Source organism: Zootoca vivipara, chromosome 3 (assembly GCF_965207765.1).
Source record: "Zootoca vivipara chromosome 3, rZooViv2.hap1.1, whole genome shotgun sequence".
Classification (NCBI taxonomy): Eukaryota; Metazoa; Chordata; class Lepidosauria; order Squamata; family Lacertidae; genus Zootoca; species Zootoca vivipara.
The window spans coordinates 1,815,461-1,836,146 of NC_142586.1; the positions used below are offsets into that span (position 1 = coordinate 1,815,461).

Genomic DNA, 20,686 nt, shown 5'->3' on the forward strand with positions numbered 1-20,686 from the left:
GACTGGGTACTAAACACAAATCACCCAGTTACCAGTGGCCCCTTAAAGTATGCTTTACGCAGAGTATGCGCAGTTGGAAGTTTACCTGGCTAAGCAAAACACCACCAAGAGTGTAAGGTATTAACTGCCTTGTGTGAAACCCCTTACTAGCTGTATGCTTGTCAAAGCATACAGATGAAAGACAAACTGTTGGGTTTCTTCAACGGAAAAACAAACTGATTCTAAAGGCTTTAAACTAAAAATAAATACTTTCTCCCACATCCAAAACCTCCCACAAAAACCCTCATTAAACTACCCGAGAACTATCAGCAAACAAAGTAATTATACTAAGGTTTAGCTAAGGGGATCTCTTAAACTAAGAACAAACAGAGAGTGATCCATAACGAGATGTATCAAACTGCAAGATCTAGCAAAGAGATGAGGAAGGCTTTCTGTCAGAGCCTTATATACAAAAAACAGAGCCCACGCCTGTGAGCAATTAAGAGAAACGCTTGCACCTGTTTCTCTTAAACAGACAGTGTTTACAATAGACCGGCACTAAAGTAATGACCATTCAAAACAAAATCCAACAAGGTATGCCCTTCCTCTTGACTGACTCCTGACCATCACCCCACCCTTCAGTGCTTCACCATGTGCAGGTGTGTCCAAGGACTCAATGGAAGGTAAAGCCAGCAGAGGAACCAGAGATTCACTCACCGTTGGTCTTACTGAAGGTTGTCCAGGGATGGGAACTGGAGCATCAAGTCCCAGTGGCCTCCATGCCTGGTAACTGGCAGAGCAAATAAGTGGTCACTGTGACACCCCCTTTTCCGTGGTGCGGACAAAGCCAATGAAGTCTGTCTAGCAACCACAGAAGACTGGCTGGGCCCCCAATGTGGAAAACTCCATGTGGTTAGGGACTCCAGACAGGTCAATCCCATTTCTGAAAAGGGGAAACTTCTCCACGGAAGGGGCCCACACCTGAAACAGAGGCTGGACTGGCAAGTGCCAACAGAGTTGGGGATTCCATGCTAGGCCAGCTTCCCTGAATCTAGGTTTGCTTCTGCTTGCCATACACAATAGGCTTGGCCTTCTTCGAGGGCCACCTTCCCAGCCTCAACATTCTCCAGCCTGCCCAAGCAAGCCTGAATCATCAAGGCCTTTCTTCAACTGAAGACAAGGTGGGCATTGAAAGTGGTGCTTGGCTGTGGCTTTAGGGGCCTTGACTTTGCCCTTCCAGCCTGTTCTGGCCACCTGTGAGTCACAATAGATACCAGGTAGCCAGAGAGGTGCAAAGTGCCCTCCGAGAAACCCCGTAAGCAGTGCTGACGAGAGTACTGGGTAATCTTATTCTGAATCCAGTGTCGGTCCGCCAATATGACCCCAGGACCCCCTGTTCCCAGAGGGAGTGAGAGGCTTCGAATCATTCTATAACATATTACTGTACTTTCCACCCAAATTGAGTTGCCACTCTGGTGGGCAAGCTAGAAAAAATTCATCCAAGCTGGCATCCCACTAAAAAAAAGAAGAGATCTTGGTTTAACTTTCCAAATATAGATGTTCTTAATCTTTCAGGTAAGACATGTATTGAAGGCCGGACCCCTCACAAGACTGGGATACATATGGAAATCCACTATAGGATGCATTTAAATAATCAATTCATGGTGGAAAAAGTGCTTGTGTAAATCACCTTAAATAACCCTGAATTAGAGATGTTAGAACATTGGGAAGAGCCCTTCTTAGAAACATATTTATGGGAACAATTTAATTTGCACTGAAAAGTTCATTGCTAATATCTGTCATAACCAAAAGTAACACAATGGGCCACTATGTGGACTCAATTCACAATGGGCCAGTTCACGGACAATGAGCTGGTTCATGGACTCACCCATCCAGGGATATAATATGTACACAAGGCCACAATTGTACTTCATTTGTGCAATAACCTCCATTTTCCCACTCATTTGTCAGTGGCCAGGGTTTTTCTTCTGAAGGAGGGAAGGATGAAGGTTTATGGGCAATGAGACCACCAACCAGAGCCATGACTCAATCACACTGACAAAGCATTTGAGTCTGGTCCCATTTTCTACCCATTTCCCACACCAATGCATCTTGTGTAAGAAAACCAGAATGAGAGGCCAGATCTCAAGATTATAGGTGAGATATGAAAATGTATTACAGCATATTACTGGCTCAGTGCTTAAAAAAATATCCAGCAGAAAAAGAGTCATGGTATCCCTTGTTCTAGGAGAACATTTGAATAGGAACATTCAGTTTTGAGCATTATGACTTGTCACTATGCAGAAAGGACATGTAACACAGTACAAGTCATTGTATTTTGCTTTTCCTGATACATCCTCATGCTCCCCTGAATCCCTCCTCTGCTTAAGCAGATTGCAATTGCAGAAGCAGCAATTATGTCAGGATGCTCAGTGGACAGAAGCAACCACTGAATGCTGGGATGCCAGTTAGTATGCCATCATCAACATCGTCTCTGGAAAGATCAGCTGTGCAGCATCAATGCAGACAGAGATACGAGCTGCCAAGGATCGGCAAATGAGGGGCACCAGATAGTTTAAGTAGTCAATAGCAGGCAGAGTCCAACTATTATCAGGAGGAGGGCCTTAACCCTCCCCTTGCTACAGTCCTAATCCAGATTGGGCGACTGACACCTGTGGCAAATGTTTTAGCATATTTTGACAGAAGACCATCAATATCTCATCAATATCTGATGCATTAGTTGTTGTCTCATTTCCTCTTGAAAAAAATGTGTGACTCCAGGCTGTTAGAAACCTTTACGGATAGCAGCAGAATTTTATGTTTGTATCCCTGAAATACAGTGGTTCATATTTAGTTATTTATATAGTGTTTTCTTAGCTTTTCAAGAAAATTCTTCTGTTATAGGAGGAACACAAGTTTGTATCAAAAGAAAGGGTAGTCATTATTATGCAAAGCTACCTAAAAAGCATTTATCCATGAATGTTAACACATCCAACATTAAAAATCCTCAGATCTTCTAAATCAAGAGTAAAGGCAGGCACAACAGTGTTCTGATTTAACCACACCCCTTAACTTTTGTAACCTATGAAATGATATGGGGTGTTGATACATCGGGTTTTCTAAACAGCTTGTGTTCACATACTGCAGTCTGTGCAGTCTGTAATGATTCAATGCCTTCAACCATTCATGGTGGTTTGCAGTTGGTTTGGAGTCTGAGGCTGCAGCAGCAAACACATTCTGCTTTTGGGGAAAATGGGACTTGCTTCTAAGTAAACGTGCATAGCTCTATGGGTGATGAAAAGATAATAATATAATAATAATAATAATTTATTATTTATACCCTGCCCATCTGGCCAGGTTCCCCCAGCCACTCTGGGCGGCTTCCAACAAAACATTAAAATACAGAAATCCATCAAACATTAAAAGCTTCCCTAAACATGGCTGCCTTGAGATGCCTTCTAAAGGTCTGGTAGTTGTTGTTCTCTTTGACCTCTGGTGGGAGGGCATTCCACAGGCCCTCTGCCCTCTGCCCTCTGCCTGGTTCCATGTAACTTAGCTTCTCGTAGTGAGGGAACCGCCAGAAGGCCCTCGGCACTGGACCTCAGACGGCAGAATGATGGGGGAGGAGACACTCCTTCAGGTATACTGGACCATGATGCCATAGGATAAAGAACAAGCACAGATATAAATCTTTCATAAGAAGTTGGCTGGTATGAAAGAGTTCATTAATAAGAGATGCTTTGTTGTTGCATAGAAGATGGTTAATAAAATTCAGGAAATAAATCTTTTTTTAAAAAAAACCAACATAAGAGAAATCCAAAGTTCTCCCAGGTCAAAATTGTGTGATTTACTGTTGGACATTGAGTCATTCTGCAAAGCACCAAACAGGAGAGGTATATAAGCATAACATCATCCACGGACATCCAGAAGCTCCTTAAATCTACAAAGAAGGTTATTCCAGTATTACTAAAACCAAGAAGGTAAGATTTTTTGGGGGGGTGTGCAAGTTTTATACCATAGTCTGATTTATCCCATAGTCTGCTATATGAAGTTTATTAGCAGAGTTAAACAATTTAAGTTAGCTCAGGAGGATACAACTTTTTGATCAAATTTCTATTATTTATGTATTTATGTCATAAAATGTACTAGGGTTACCACCGGATCCCAGATATGTCCGGGAAATTCCAGACATACGGTAACCCTGTTATCAGTAGGTATGACTTTCAAGGAAAGCGTCTTAGAAGTCAACTGCAATGGACTGTATTTGTAGTATAGCTACACCTTCACACATTTAAACATCTCCTTGTTTCCCTTTCTTTTTTCCTCAAGACAATTCTAATCATTCTAATCGCCCAGAAGAGGTTCAGCTAGTAAAAGAGTTCAGCTAGTGAACTCATAAGACATGCCCTATTTCCTACTTTATTTTACTACTTGTGATCCTATGCATTCTGGCACCCTGGTCCAGAGATGGACTACAGTCACACCATTTTGGCACAAGGTCAGGTCCTTCATGGGTCATCCAGACAGCGCCTTCCCCATTGTGTGCTATAGCAAAGAGATAAAAGGTAAAGGTAAAGGGGCCCCTGACCATCAGGTCCAGTCGTGTCCGACTCTGGGGCTGCGGCGCTCATCTCGCATTATTGGCCGAGGGAGCCGGCGTTTGTCCGCAGACAGCTTCCGGGTCATGTGGCCAGCATGACAAAGCTGCTTCTGGCGAATCAGAGCAGCGCACGGAAACGCCGTTTACTTTCCCGGAGCGGTCCCTATTTATCTACTTGCACTTTGATGTGCTTTCGAACTGCTAGGTGGGCAGGAGCTGGGACCGAGCAACGGGAGCTCACCCCGTTGCAGGGATTCGAACCGTCGACCTTCTGATCAGCAAGCCCTAGACTCTGTGGATTAACCCACAGCGCCACCTGGGTCCCTAAGCAAAGAGATAAACCACAGCAAAGCATAGCCCACACACTTTGAAGCCAGACTCCTTCCTACCAAACAGAAGGAGCTAGAAGACCTGCAAACACCATGCAGTCTCAATGTGATGTTCAAGAACTGGGAGGACAATTCCTCCACACCCTCAAAGAGAAGGACTCTCTAAGTATTGTGCTAGTGCCATAAAAGCGACCTAAGTGAATTTACCATTGCTGTAGAGTGGTCCATAGATGTGAAGAGAAATGGAAGGAATGTGGCTTAGAAGCTCTGCCCTAGAGGCAGTCTTCATAGCCAAGTACATCCATCCAACTGTCAGGATATAAGGCAAAAAGGCAGTAGCGTCTTAAGGTCATCGGGCGCCCTGGTGCAGATCCCTCGGGCACCCCCCCACTCTTTAAAAAAAAAGGAAAGCTCCACTGCAGAGCGGAACAGGGTCCTAGTGCCCCTGCTCAGCTCGTTTACCTCTCTCCTCCGAGCGGCGCAGCTGGCGGGCGTTCAGGAGGAGGGAAAGGGAGGCTGCCGCGCAGCTCCCCCACTTGCTGGGGCGCCCCTCAGCGCCCCGCACCACTAGGGCCAATGGGCGAGCCGCCCCTGCAAAAGGGTAAAGGACCCCTGACAGTTAAGTCCAGTCACAGACGACTCTGGGGTTGCAGTGCTCATCTCGCTTTACAGGCCGAGGGAGCCAGCGTTTGCACACAGAGCAGCACTACTCAGAAGAATGGCGCCATGTTCAGTAAGTACACGCTTTATCTAAACAGCAACTCTAAGAGAGTATCTCCAATGTTATTTTGTTTTCAGAGATGATCCTGCTTACCGTGTTGCTGAGTCTTGCTGTTCTTCTGCAACAGCCTGCTTCAAGAGTAAGTTTTTTTATGTTGTGTAGTGTAGCAAAATACTGGGAGATGCTAAACAGTCTCAGTCAGTGGGATATGAAAAGTTACTAAAGTTAGCTGGATTGTTTTCAAAAGCAAGATTTAGTTTGGCCAACTAAACCTTCACTTTAAGAAGCCAAAATGCTTTTGACTGCTTCATCCATAAACACACTGAAGTGGGAAAAAATATCATACTTAAAAGGAAGTCCAAACAAATGAAATTAACTCAGGTTAAGCTTAAAACATGATGGAAGGATGGTGCAGTTACATATCCCACTAAAAGTAATGCTAAGTTTCTCATAGTTTTCAGTAGCTGTGGATTTATCCAGAGTAGATCAGAGACATCTTGATGCCTCTGCATCGCCCAACTGGAGGACCTGTTGATCTGCTCCAGGGTCAGCTACACTATCACAGAACACTTAAAATACATCCCTTCAATTTTAGTTTACAACTGATGTTTCATTTATGGCAGAAGAGCCTGACAGAAGCAAGTGCACACTTTTTAACCATGTCCATGATTCTTAGTGAAAATATGCTAAAATTACATTGGTGTAATGAGAATATAATCATATAAATAAATACAAGGGGAAAAAATACTCAATCTCACCCCTTTAGGTACATGGACTGGGACCCAGGGAGCGACAGGAAATTCTTGACAAGCACAATGCCCTGCGGAGAGAAGTGAGGCCACCCGCAAGCAACATGCTGAAGATGGTAAGTGTCTTAAAGGTTTACTACGCTTTCTGGCTGGCAGAAAATTGCATGTGCTAGTTTATACGTATCTTTTATTATTAATTAATTAATTTATATTCCATAGTGGCTACCACATGGTTTGCAACTACTGTATAAACCCAATCTATAATTAAAATACGCAATAACATTTATTTAATTCATACATACCATTAAAAGCATTCATTGTCTCCTACATGGACAATGAATATGCATTTTTCTCAGAAGCTAAGCAGTAGCTAAGAGCACCAAATTCACCATCTTAACCTTGGTTTGAAGTGGGTTTACGGATCCTGGTAACTACTGTTAAGCATGGTTGGCATGCGTCAGGAAGGATAAACAAAAACGTGCACACAACCCAGGAAGTATCTGGCAGCCTCTAACTCAGCATCTTTGAAAGCTGGCTGTGGCCATTAACCATGGGACTGGCATGAGTCAGGCAGGTGTAATACTAAGCCCAAGAGCGGAAATACTGCACACTTTGATTTTGTTTCATGCATTCAAACCATTACCTAGCCTGAGAATAACTATCATTAAAATGACACACAAGTTTTTTAAGAGAGCTGAAAGGTGAGAATGATCGGACAAACATGAGCCTCTCCATTTTTACATTTTGCATCCAGTCTCATGTTTAATACATATTTTTTTTCCTTTTAGGAATGGAGTACTGCTGCAGAAGCAAATGCCAAACGCTGGGCAAGTGGATGTCAATATGCCCACAGCCCACCAGACTACAGAAGTGTTGGCAAGTAGAGCTTTTACTAAGCATTGTAGAAATATTTTAGAGATCTGAAATATAATCCACATTTAGTCACCATTCACTAACTCTTCAGCAAACCTGCAATTGTTATTCTGCAGATAATACTGAAAATACGGGAGGAATGCCACAAAAAGAGGAACAGTGGAATGTTCTGGTTCTTTCAAAAATCTGAAGTCAGAATTCCACACTCAGTTCTGACCAACTAAGCTTTACCTGCAGGAGTGGAGGAAGGGGTGTGTGGTGGGGCCGGACCACCCTGGGTGTCTTCGCTGAGGGGTTGACATTTGGCGCACTGCCCGTCTGCGACTCCCAAGCCTACTCTGAGCCGTCGGGAGGAAGGGCAGAGCTGCACTGCTTTGCCAGCGGCATTCCCCCCTCGCAGGCAGGCGGCGCGCTGAATGTCCGCCATCGGCAACTCACTCCACCCACAGCTACAGGGTGTGTGTGCCACTCCGTGCACCCGAGCGGCTATCCTGCGCCTGGGAGGGCACCCTCCGCATCCCACGCCACGCCCTGGGCAGCACGGGGATATGCTCCGCCGCTGTTTGTCTGTACACACACTTTACACCAATGACGCATACAAGTTCATTATGGATTCCACAAGTTTGCAGTTAATCACTAAAGTCATTACTCTATTACAAATCAGAAACATTAATGTTTTAAAGCAAAACATTTCAGCTTCCACCTTTGGGTGCTCTAAAGGAGGTGAGAGCCAAAACATTTTGCTTTTAAATATTAATATTTCTGCCTTGTTAATCATTGTAACACACACGCTTCAATGTATCTATCTATATCTATAGATCTATATCTATCTGCCTATCTATCTATCTATCATCATCATCATCTATCCAGATTAATACCAGTAGTTCTAAAGAGCTCCCAGTTCATTTCTGAGCACAATTCAAAGTGTTGGTGCTGAGCTGTAAAGCCCTAAACGGCCTCGGCCCAGTATACCTGAAGGAGCGTCTCCACCCCCATCGTTCTGCCCGGACACTGAGGTCCAGCACCGAGGGCCTTCTGGTGGTTCCCTCACTGCGAGAAGCAAAGTTACAGGAAACCGGGCAGAGGGCCTTCTCGGTAGTGGCTCCTACCCTGTGGAAAACCTTCCCTTCAGATGTCAAGGAAATAAACAACTATCTGACTTTTAGTAGACATCTGAAGGCAGCCCTCTACAGGGAATTTTTTAATGTTTGATGTTTTAGTACGTTCAGACACATACAGTGAGCCAGAGTGGGCGGGGTATAAATAACAACAACAACAACAACAACAACAATAATAATATGTTGTTGTTGTTTGTTTCACCTTACTACAAATGAAAGTATATACCTTTTGGACTGTTATGGCGAAACCTGGGAGACCCACTCACTGGCTGTATACTGAGTTTCCTCTCCATCTCTGATTCACTTGCCATTTATCCCTCAAAAAAAATTACTAGGCAAACTGGCCTTATGCAACAAGCAAAGAAGTGCCAGCTTCGTAGCTTTTATACTCACCAGGGTCCTCTCGTGGAGCAACAAATAACTGACAAATCATGACACCAAACAACAGATCTTCCATTCCTTCAAAGATGAAGAATCATAGGCTGGAGGTATGAGATCTTTAAAGATCTCTGGTGTGCAAGGGATCTGGGACCATGATGTCACCGGGATCACCTCCCTCGTTCTCTGAGAATGGTAATAGAACTCACCTGAGTTCCAGCTGGAAAAAAGCCCTGCTTCCACCTACTCTATTATGATCTGGTTTTTTAAAGCCGTATTTATGGCCACATCAAAGAAACTGACCCAGCAACTCCAGGTTCTTAGAGGGAAAGTGGACTTTGTGGCTTTCTGGTGGTTTATGTAGCTTATTTAGTAACTGATGGCAAATCCAAATGATTTCATATTGTGCTGTTCTTGATTATGAATTTTTGATTGGCCATTTTTTAAAACTGCTGTATTGCCTCTTTTGCAAAAGTTTATTTAATATTTTTCTCTATATCTCTTTATTTTTCTTTATATACCTGCGATCATCATTTGAGACCCTTCTTCATGTGCCACACCATGAGAGGTCTAGAGGGCGTAAACGCGAGATTAGGCCTTTTCTGCGGTGGCTCCCCATTTTGTGGACTGCTCTACGCAGAGAGGCTCAGCTGGCGCCACCATTATATATCTTTAGGAACCAGGCAAAAACTTTCCTCTATAACCTTAGTGCTATCGGTCAGTTTGGTTTATTGTGTTTAGCAAGAAGCCATTACACACATAATAACAGGAATTCTAATAACAGGAATACTGCACTGCTACTAATAATGGTTAACATTTCTACCCCCAACCCCTACCTCTTTAGCAATAATTGGCTTTTAACTATCTGTGGCCTTTTAGAAGTGGGTGGGATGTTTTTAATGTATTCTTTTTCTTCTTGGTTTTATGGTTTAGCTATTGTCATGGTGGGGTGGGGGCTGTCTGGTTGGTTGGTTGTAAGTCACTTTAGGTTGCCGTGTGCAAGATAAAGCAACTAACATGTTTAATAAATAATAGGAACAATCTCCTTCACTTACGCTTGACTATGCTCAATTGTTTACTCCCTTTCTTGAATTCTTTAAATACTCTGTAATAGTGTTTGTGTGTGTGTGTGTGTGTGTGTGTGTGTGTGTGAGAGAGAGAGAGAGAGAGAGAGAGAGAGAGAGAGAGAGAGAGAGAGAGAGAGAGAGAGAGAGAGCTTTGGAACTATTATTGTACATACAAATGTATACAGATTTACTTAAGCTGGCAGATCTCCAGGTGGGGGGAACAAATCCTGCTTGGAATAAGCATGTTTTACTGATTGCAGCATGTTTCTCCAAAGCATTGAATAGTTCCCCTTGTTTATAGAATTCCCTGAATCACTAATCATGACTTTTGTTAATATTAACCATCTCCACTTCTAGGTGGAACCCCATGTGGTGAAAATTTGATGATGTCAAGTGTCCCTGTTCCATGGTCTAAAGTAACTCAAGAGTGGTACAACGAGGTGAATGATTTCCAGTACGGTGTTGGAAAGATCCGCCCAGGAGTCCAAACTGGCCATTACACTCAGGTAACTCAAACACCATTTTGTATCTAGTGCATCATTCAGCTAGTAAATCCATAGCTTGCTGCTGCCTGTAGAGCTGGAAAAAAGAAATCCATATTTAGACGAATCTAAAAAGTCTGGGATACAAATTTTCATGGCCCTCTAACTGGAGCAAAGGAAGGTGTCATGACACCCGGGGTGGGCATTGCTACGTAGGGCGCATGTGCGGCATCACTACGTGCGATGCATGCACCATATGTAGCGCCGCCGCACATGCGCTGTACGTAGCGGTTTGCCACCAGCAGTGCTCCAGTGCCGTACAGACATTGCAGGGATCCTCTGCTTGCAGCTGCAGCCACGAACGGAGGGTCCTCCGTTCGCGGCTGTAGCGGCAGTGGAGGGATCCTGGCACCGCCCGTAAGGTGCTGGAGCGGCGGTGCCAGCAAACCGCTATACAGCGTGTGTGGCGTCGCTACGTATAGCACATGTGTGCGATGCCGCACGTGCGGTGTACTTAGTGGTTTGCTGGCAGCGCTGCTCCAGCGCCGGATGGATGGAGCGAGGATCCGCCGTTCGCTGCTGGAGCAGCAACAGAGGGATCCCGGCACCGTCCGTACGGCGCTGGAACGGCGCCACCAGCAAACCACTATGTACAGCGCATGTGCGGCAGCGCTACGTACAGTGCATGTGTGCGATGCCGCACTGTACATAGTGGTTTGCCACTGGCGCCGGGCTCCTCTGCTCATGGCTGCAGCCGCAAACGGAGGATTCTCCACATGCAGCTGTGGCAGCACAATGGCTGCTCGCATCACCATGAGCCCCCACGGGGTGACTTCTTGTCACCCCCGCAGACATGGCACCCAGGGCGCACCGCCCCCTGCCCCCGTTGCGACGCCACTGCCTCTAGCAGCTATAGTGGCTCCTAGTAGGCTTCATTTGGTCAGAATCAACTATAGACTTCAGAATTAACACTAAATGCATTAGTTCTGGTAAATGAGCCACCATAGTTGCTAGTAGGCTGTGAAAATTTGTGTCCTGGACTCGCCTGCGGTAGTGCTATTTTTCTGGAAAGAGAGGTGCTGGAACTCACCATGAGCACCTCCCTTAGAATAACAATGGCACCCACCTGAGAGGCGAACTGTACAGTCTACCCATGTACTATCTCAGGCATCTCCAAACTGCGGCCCTCCAGATGTTTTGGCCTACAACTCCCATGATCCCTAGATAAGAGGACCAGTGGTCAGGGATGATGGGAATTGTAGTCCAAAACATCTGGAGGGTCGAAGTTTGGGGATGCCTGTACTATCTGAAGCCAAAGGGTGTATTGGTTGCCAGATGTGAAATATATTGGCATTTTCAGCTCTCCCACCACACTACTGGGACTGTGCAAAAGAAAAGATAAAGAAACCAAGGAAGGTTCTTGTGCCCCTAACAGGTGACACATTACATGGCAGGTAGACTGCTTTTGCTTTGGTGGGTCACTTTGGGCAGGCTCGGCCGCTCTCACATATTCCTATTCAAAGTTTTCACACAGGAAGTTCAGATACTGGATCATCGTTCTCTCTCCTACGCCTTTGCTTCTGTGGGTTCTTCAGGCACCCATGATGCCATTCATATTCACAGCTGTATATAGAATCATAGACTCACAGAACTGTAGAGTAGGAAGGGGCCCTGGGTGTCATTTAGTCTAATCCCCTACAATGCAGGAATCTTTTGCCCAATGTGAGGCTTGAACCCATGACCCTGAGATTAAGAGTCTCGTGATCTACCAACTGAGCTATTGCTGAGCTGCGACTTCCATTGAAATTGTTATCTGGAAATTGTTTATTTCTTTACTATCGTAGTCCATTTCAAGGTGCTCCTAATTATACACAACACAAAGTGGTGGGTTTTTTTAGCGGGGCGAGTTCAAATGCTATTGTTAGATTCATGTTTTCCTGACTCAAAACAGTTAGATTCTAACTGTTTTTCTTGTGTGGGTGTTTTTATATCTACAGGTGGTTTGGTACAGGTCTTATGAAGTGGGTTGCGCTGAGGCCGAGTGCCCTCAACAATCGCTAAAATACTACTACGTTTGCCAGTACTGCCCTGCGTATGTATCATTCAGTCAGTCCATCATTAAACCTGCTAATCATTTCTTACCCAAGGTCTCTAAGGGACTTACAGCATTTAAAACATAAACAAAAAGGCATTATACTATAAAAACAGAATGAAACAACTTCATTAAGAACCACAGGATGCATGGGCAACACTAGTAATGTATTAACTCTGCATTTCAGTGGTTCCCAAGCAACTAGGAAACAAAAACAGCCAGGTCATTCCTATTAGCTTTAAGCCATTTGTCAGGAAATCAGGAAACAACAGCGGATTTTTTTTTTAAGGGCTGAGTCAAAACCCCTCAGAAAAGAATTTTCTGGCAATCTATGGAAAACTTTATTTATTTATTTATTTATTTATTTATTTATTTATTTATTTATTTATTGGCCCTAAGCTACTAAAGGTAATGGGGCCCTTTATCTGTCCAGCTGTCAACAGCAAATTGATGCTGTTTTTTGTGTTGAATATATGCTATCTCAGGCATCCCCAAACTGCGGCCCTCCAGATGTTTTGGCCTACAACTCCCACGATCCCTAGCTAACAGGACCAGTGGTCAGGGATGATGGGAATTGTAGTCCAAAACATCTGGAGGGCCGAAGTTTGGGGATGCCTGTGCTATATGGTAATTTATGGACCTAAAAGGTATCTAAAGCCATTTGCACATAACAAAGTAACTATTTTATCATACTTTGATATTGTTGAACTGAAATACAATTAAGAAGGTTTTTTTCTTTTAATTTTTTTTTGGGGGGGCGAAGAGGGGGGGGCCCTAAGCTATAGCTTGTTTTTTAGCTTATACAGTACATAAATCCGGCGCTGGAGACTTTCACTCCTCCTCTGGTGAAGATTCAGTGACAGGCCCTCCCTAATTTCACCACCCCTTATGGCTTGGTGCACTGATGGGTCCATTTTAACCTTACCTTCATATTGTTGCTGAAGGAACCAAAGGGCTGTGCCCCCACTCCTTGCAGCCCTCCTGCCTTAGCCCCCATAGATGCCGTCATGCACCAATATGCGCCAACAGCACATTCACCATTAAGTGAGCCACAGTGCCTAAGAAGAGAATGTTCTCATTTAGTCATCTATATGTTTATTAAGCTTGTTGTAAACCAGGTGTGGGAACCACCAACCCAGACACCTAATTAGCTGTGCCTAAGCACCACACCTTGACTTCTCCCCACAAGGCCTGCATTGGCTCCCAGCCCGCCAGGTGCTAGATTTTGTCATTTGAAGAGTTCGTTGGCCGGCCTACCTTTTCCTGGACTTGAATAGAACAACTCATAGTAATAGGCCTAAGTGAACATACATTTGGCAGGCAAAGGAGATACTGCATCTCCTCCTCTTGCACTGCAAGCACAGAAGTGTTGGCTCCTGCTCAGTTTGACTGCCTGGCTATGTTCCCTGCTGGGAAGAGGGATGCTGCCAAAGTTCCTTCTTCCCACACAATGTCCCTTCTCCTGACAGTCCAAACCTTCTGGGAGGGCGATCCTATCGGTGCTGTCTCCACCCAGCTCATCCAAAGCCCAGGTCCACCTGAATTCGCCTGAATTAATCATTCAGGCTGAGGGCTTTAGCTGAAACCAGTTCACAGACCTGCTCCTCACATTGCACAATATTTGTGCTATAAGTTCATTGATTAAATAAATGGATTATAACTTTTCTAATTAAGAAATTCATTTACTGAGATTATACGATCATTCTAGTCAACTATACCCTTGTTTACTCGTTCACTTTCATCATTCCAGAGGGAACATAGTAGGATCAATTGAAAGGCCATATAAGTCTGGATCACCTTGTGCGGACTGCCCTGGCTCATGCGACAATGGATTATGCAGTGAGTAGAAATAACTTCAAATATTATCCTAATGCCTTTTTGTAGTTTAGAAATGGCACTCAATAAGAATGGATCCCAGTAAATTTGATGGAAGCTTATTCCCGAGTAGATGCAAACAGGATTGCAGACCCCATAGCCTTCCTTATTCTGTAGGTGGTTGCAGGGTGTCTATGTAAATGTTCTCGTGACCTGCACACAGGGCCGGTGCTAGGGTTTTTTACGCCCTAGGCGAGATCACCTTCTGGCGCCCCCCCAGGGGGTGAGAGGGGGAGAGAGAGAGTAAGGGAGGGAGGGAGGGAGGGAGGAGGGGGTGAGAGAGAAATAGCGAGAGAGGGAGGGAGGGAAGAGAGAGAGAAGGAAGGGAGGGAGGGAGGGAGGGGTGGGTAAGAGAGAGAGAAAGAAAGAAAGAAGGGGAGAGAAAAAGAGGGGGAGAGGAAGCCGCGAGGGAGGGCTCCGTCTGGGCCGCTTTCCCTCCCCCCCACCCCACAGTGAGCCGGGGAGAAGGGAGACGCGGCCGCCCGCCCCTGCAAGAGGTGGCGACAGGATCAGCGCCCCGAAAGCTCTCCTTTCGGGGCACTCATCCTGCCACCGCCTCTCGCAAGAGCAGGTTTCCTCCGCCCCCGCCCCGCCAAGCTAGCAAGGGCCCGCTCCATTTTGGCGCCCTAGGCAACTGCCTAGTTCGCCTAAATGGATGCACCGGCCCTGCCTGCACATCCACCCTTAAAAACATGCCCAATTTATTCTGGGTTACAACCAGGATTGCTCAGCTAATTACTAATTCAGTTCCTACATTTATTAAAACAAACTGCTAAATAATGTTTTAAGTGTGGGGGGGGGTTTCTTTTAAATCACCTCCACTATATCAACTAAAAATGAAAGATTCTCTTGAGTTTGAATCCATGGGGGCATTTTGTTTTTGCTAACTCTGATGCTTTTTGTTAACTCTGTTCTTGTCCTTTTCATTTTCAGCCAATCCTTGCAAATATTTTGATAAGTACAGCAACTGCGCTGAGGTAGTGCAATCGAGCGGGTGCAAGGGCAGCCTTGCGGCAGATTGTGCTGCTACTTGCAATTGCCCCACTGAAATAAAATAGGGGGTCCTTCTACCTGATCTTCATTGAACTCTGCATTCTCATTTAATTTTCATCCTCCAGCATCTTCTATCAAATCCCATCCAAATGAAATTGGTTAACTTGTTTTTGAAACGGAAAACTCATAAAAAGTCTTGCATGCATGGATGTTTTCATTCTTTTTTCTTTTCTTTTTTTGCCTAATGGGGAAGAATGGAAGTTGGGAGTAGGGTCTTACAGTCGCAGGAAAAATAACAGACACAGAGATGCAAAAGATCCCAAGGAGGACACAATGTATGACTGATTAAATGTGAATGGAAGGTGGACAAACGAAATGAAATCAACACAGCATTAGCAGCTGCTACACCTGGGCTCACACTGACATAACACAGGTGAAAAATCTCAAGCCAGAAAGAGAGTAAAAATTGATGAGTTAATTGAGTTTAGAATGTGAGACTGCACATGCTCAGATCATTTTGCTGCAGTTTATCAAGGTCTGCAAACTGGCTTGTGTACCAGGAGTGGAACGTAGCAACCAAAGTCCAGAGGATGAGGAAATGTTTGCTTTCTTGGCTTTGCCATGAGTTTCTTCACATCACATTATTTATGTATTTATACACACACAGACCCACATTTATATTGAACTTTTCCCCAGCAACCGGCAAATAGATGAGAAAGAAAAGGCTCTGATGTGATGCTGTAGCCCAGTGAAGCAGTACAAAAACAAGAGCTGGCATTCATTTTATGTGGTTCCTTTGTGGGAGCATAAAACTGGTAACCTACTTTCATGAGTGAGATATTGGAGGGCCAGGTACTCCAAACTGGAAAGATCCCAAAGCAAGTATATTTAGAGGTGTTGGGGAGAGAAGGGGCCAGAGCCAGGTGGGGGCCCTGACTCTTGTGCTCCCCAAACCATATAAATAAGAGACAAATAAGACTGGGTTTTGGGTCAAAACAGGCCACAACTTTATTGAATCCAGATGAAAGAGGTTTGGCTTGGGCATGGGGCAATCTAAATAATTCTTGCTCGCCCACCGGAAGTGATGCGTGATAAATCCAGGCAGGGGTTCCTAAGACTTACATCAAATAGGGTGACCCCCACAGGGACCATTGTATGGGGAAGTGCCTTCAGCCATGACCTCACTGACTTGAAAGATAATCCAAGCATCTCTAAATTTAGAAAGCCAAAACATGAAGGTGATATTTTATCCGATGGCAGCAGGTGTTGAGCACCCACTTGGGACTCAAGAGGGTAAGGGGCTCCCAGGTCAGCAGAATAAATCAAACAAACTTATTGTACCTGCTGCTAGCCTGACACTGGCCAGAGGAGGACAATCTAACTGTATAATGGAGTGTGTAAGGTTGTCATCACACAGCCCCCATTGGATGACTTGTAGTGCATGTAACCATGTAATTATTATTATTATTATTATTATTATTATTATTATTATTATTTGTACCCCGCCCATCTGGCTGGGTTTCCCCAGCCACTCTGGGCGGCTTCCAACAGAAAAATAAAACACAGTAATCTATTAAACATTAAAAGCCTCCCTAAACAGGGCTGCCTTCAGATGTCTTCTAAAAGTCTGGTAGTTGTTTTCCTCTTTGACATCTGTTGGGAGGGCATTCCACAGGGCAGGCGCCACCACCGAGAAGGCCCTCTGCTTAGTTCCCTGCAACTTGGCTTCTCGCAACGAGGGTACCGCCAGAAGGCCCTCGGTGCTGGACCTCAGTGTCCTGGCAGAATGATGGAGGTGGAGACGCTCCTTCAGGTATACTGGACCGAGGCCATTTAGGGCTTTAAAGGTCAGCACCAACACTTTGAATTGTGCTCAGAAACGTACTGGGAGCCAATGTAGATCTTTCAAGATCGGTGTTATGTGGTCTCGGCGGCCGCTCCCAGTCACCAGTCTAGCTGCCGCATTCTGGATTAGTTGTAGTTTCCGGGTCACCTTCAAAGGTAGCCCCACATAGAGTGCATTGCAGTAGTCCAAGCGAGAGATAACTAGAGCATGTACCACTCTGGCGAGACAGTCTGCAGGCAGGTAGGGTCTTTGCCTGCATACCAGATGGAGCTGATAGACAGCTGCCCTGGACACAGAATTGACCTGTGCCTCCATGGACAGCTGTGAGTTCAAAATGACTCCCAGGCTGCGGACCTGGTCCTTCAGGGGCACAGTTTCCCCATTCAGGACCAGGGAGTCCTCCACACCTGCCCGCCTCCTGTCCCCCACAAACAGTACTTCTGTCTTGTCAGGATTCAACCTCTATCTGTTAGCCGCCATCCATCCTCCAACCGCCTCCAGGAACTCACACAGGACCTTCACCTGTATGCATACCTGTAAAGTGTAGGTGTATAACAACTGACTGGTAGGGGAATTGCTGTAGCTCCAATAAAGCAACTGAGAGGTGTTTGGAGGGAGCTAATGGGATAAGCCTTCTTCCCTGAGAGTATGAAGCATGCAAATCACCAGGGCACACAAGAACCCTCAAGAACAAATGGGCAGGAGGGGAACTTTGGAGGCTATGGGAAAGTCACACTGCATCTACTTTCCATCATAATTTATGCAACTTAGCCTGTCAGGCTATAAAATGTTGACAGGAGCCCCAAACATTAACAGTAACCTGCCCCCAAAGAGAAAATGGGTGTGTATGATAAAAAATTACCCCCCTTCACCACAGAAAAGCCACCTTGCATTCCCTGAATGGAGCAGGGAGGACTGAAAACTGCCCCCTGGTGGGCTGCACAATATAGGGAGGAGAAGGGGAATGTAGGGAACCCAGGAGAAACCCTCACAGGGCCTGCAACCACTGAACCCTGCTGCCTCAACAGCACACTGTTGTGGGGGGAGCTGGCCAGGGTGCCCACCCAGCTGCTAGAGGCCATTCATACACCATGGTGATCTGGATGAGGCCAGCACACCTGCCACTCACCCCAGCTTCTGCAGCTGCCAACCCACCTCCATGGATTATGGTAGCCCCTGGAGCAGGAGCCATGAAGAAACCACATTTGCTGGGCACACTTTAATGCCCCAAACACACCTGACTTCAAACTAGGCCCAACCTACTAAGTAAATTCTTATGATCCTGAATCATTAATCACTGTGTTCCATTATTCCGTATTGCATCATTGTGAGAATATATTGTTCATCAGATAATTGCATATAGTTTAGAAAAGAAAATCTGCCTGGGGCTTCTTCACCTCTCCTCTTCATATTAGCTTCAACTTCAATTACAGCATAGATATCAGAAAGTTGTCTTTGAGGTTCAGTGCTGTTCCTATTGCACTGCCATTGGCTTGTTTTTTCATAGTTTGCTTGCAGTACTGGGCTTCTTTTCAGTCAGGATAAGGCAATATACAGTATCTTTTGATATGCCTTCGGCAGGCAAGTCCACAGTAGCCATAAAATTTCTCACTTTTCTCAGTGGAATGTATTTTTTTAAGCCTCCTACCTTGTGGAATTCTCTTCTAAGAGACATAGAGTTGGCACTATCAATCCAGGAACTCCAGGACACATTTATGGGAAGAGGCTCAATAGCTGGCTCCTGTCAGGAGAGGCAACAATCGGTATCTGTGTGATCCCTGTGACCTGCTGGCGGAGTCTGAAATGTTAACGAGCCCCTCAATGCTTCCTTCTCTCTGTATTTCTGCATCAGGAAGAGAAAATGATTAATGTTTCAGATTTTTAAAAGAACAGAAAGATGTTTAAAGGCCACGGAGGGATTTACAAGGGTGTGTTTAACTGTACAGTTGGACTTGTTTACATTACTTGATAGAGCAATATGGGGAACAAGGTGTCTCTCTGTGTGTCCCCTCCGTCTTAGGAGAAATGAGTATGGTAACTTCAGACACCTCCTCCACACCTGTCACAGCCTGGTCAGGTTTGTGGGCAGCTGTACTCATATCTATAAATCTGGCTGTGACATCTGTCACCCCATTGATCCCCAGGGTTGATTCGGCTGATCTGGCTGGCTAGGCGGGTGTCCCCTTCCTCACCGCTCCATGTGCATCCCTCCCGAAGCTGCACGCTCAGTGGAAGAGGGCGACCATCCCAGATAGAAGGAGTGTATCGTTCTTCGGTCAAGGGTATACGATAGCTGCGCTCCCCTGCTAGAACCTCCAAACAAGCTCAAGGTCAAGGTCCATATCTATAAAACCAGAGTCAGATTTATATGTATTAGCCAACTGGTGGTGTCATGTGGATTGTTTTTAAAGTCTATTTCAGAATTTTATAAGTTTAATTTACAATTACTTGAAAATGAATGGTTTCCTGTATCATCAAAACAAATCAATTGGATTGTCATATTGTGTCTTGAAATGAATTAGCGTTGAACTTTGTAATGAGAATACAATTTTTCTCTTCTGTTCCCAGCCACTTTAGGCATGTTTGTGTCACAACCATAAAAATAAGTCGGGGTGAAGGGGTGTGTCTTCAGCATTCTGTATCATGAATGTGGAGAAGGAGATCCACAGCTTAGGGGCAGCCACAGAGAATACCATGAAACTGACCTCTGCAAACTCAGCACAGATAAGGTAGCACTTGGTTTTCTGTTTCTTCAGCAGTATGGCTTTTCAAATACTCAATAAGATTATATCCATAATTCAGAGGACTATATCAATAATAAGACATAGTTTTGTTACAACACATGACGGGGATCTGATTTCGTCACATTACCACTGTGGTTTATGCGGGGGGAAGTAATAAAAAAGGAAGAGAAAAATGGGTGAAGAGTGTGTGGAGTGTAAGGAAGTCTAACAAGGATTTTCCCTGTAGTTACTACTTCAGTGTTTTTTTTAAAAAAAATGAAATATTGAATTCTTTCAACAACAACAAAACCATCTCATTCATTATTTATTTTATGGTGCCCCTGCTTTGCTGATTCCGTAAGGACATTTTTAGTCTGCTTATTGGGTAATCCAGAACTGAGCACGTGCAACAGGAAGGATTTGCAGAAATTATATCCCCACTGTGATGCTAATTGAACATAAGCAAATACTGAAGATTTAAATGGCCGTTGGTATGCGATAACATCATCTCCAGGAATACCAGCTGAGTGGCATCAATGCCTCAATAGATGCTGGAATCAGAAATGAGTGGGGCAGGGAGGGAGGGAATGAGTCCAGCTTTCAAAACAAGATTTCCTATCACTTCAACATCTGAAGTAAAAGATTAAAAACACTTAAATCCTTGTTTACTAGATTATGGCACCACCAGTGCATTACTTCATGCAGTAATGCTTCATACAGTTCATACAGTTGGAGAACAGCCTTGACCAAAGGTGTCATGGGCTTTGAAGACACTCAATCTCAGGACGCAAGGGAGAAGCGTGCTAAGAGGAAGGCACGCTTGGCAAATCCACACCGTGATCAACTCCCGCCTGGAAACCA

The 20,686-nt window shown here is 44.9% G+C and overlaps 1 protein-coding gene across 1 annotated transcript in view; it reads left to right on the forward strand.

Moving 5' to 3' along the window:
• The window catches only part of LOC118082645 (uncharacterized), a 53,263-nt gene that overhangs the window by 22,512 nt on the left and 10,065 nt on the right, over positions 1–20,686 (forward strand). Inside the window, exons 11-17 of the mRNA XM_088665461.1 lie at positions 5,707–5,768; positions 6,396–6,494; positions 7,167–7,254; positions 10,172–10,320; positions 12,294–12,388; positions 14,139–14,227; positions 15,197–15,318. Coding sequence (XP_088521587.1) covers positions 5,707–5,768; positions 6,396–6,494; positions 7,167–7,254; positions 10,172–10,320; positions 12,294–12,388; positions 14,139–14,227; positions 15,197–15,318 — 704 coding nt within the window. The remainder of the gene's footprint in view (positions 1–5,706; positions 5,769–6,395; positions 6,495–7,166; positions 7,255–10,171; positions 10,321–12,293; positions 12,389–14,138; positions 14,228–15,196; positions 15,319–20,686) is intronic.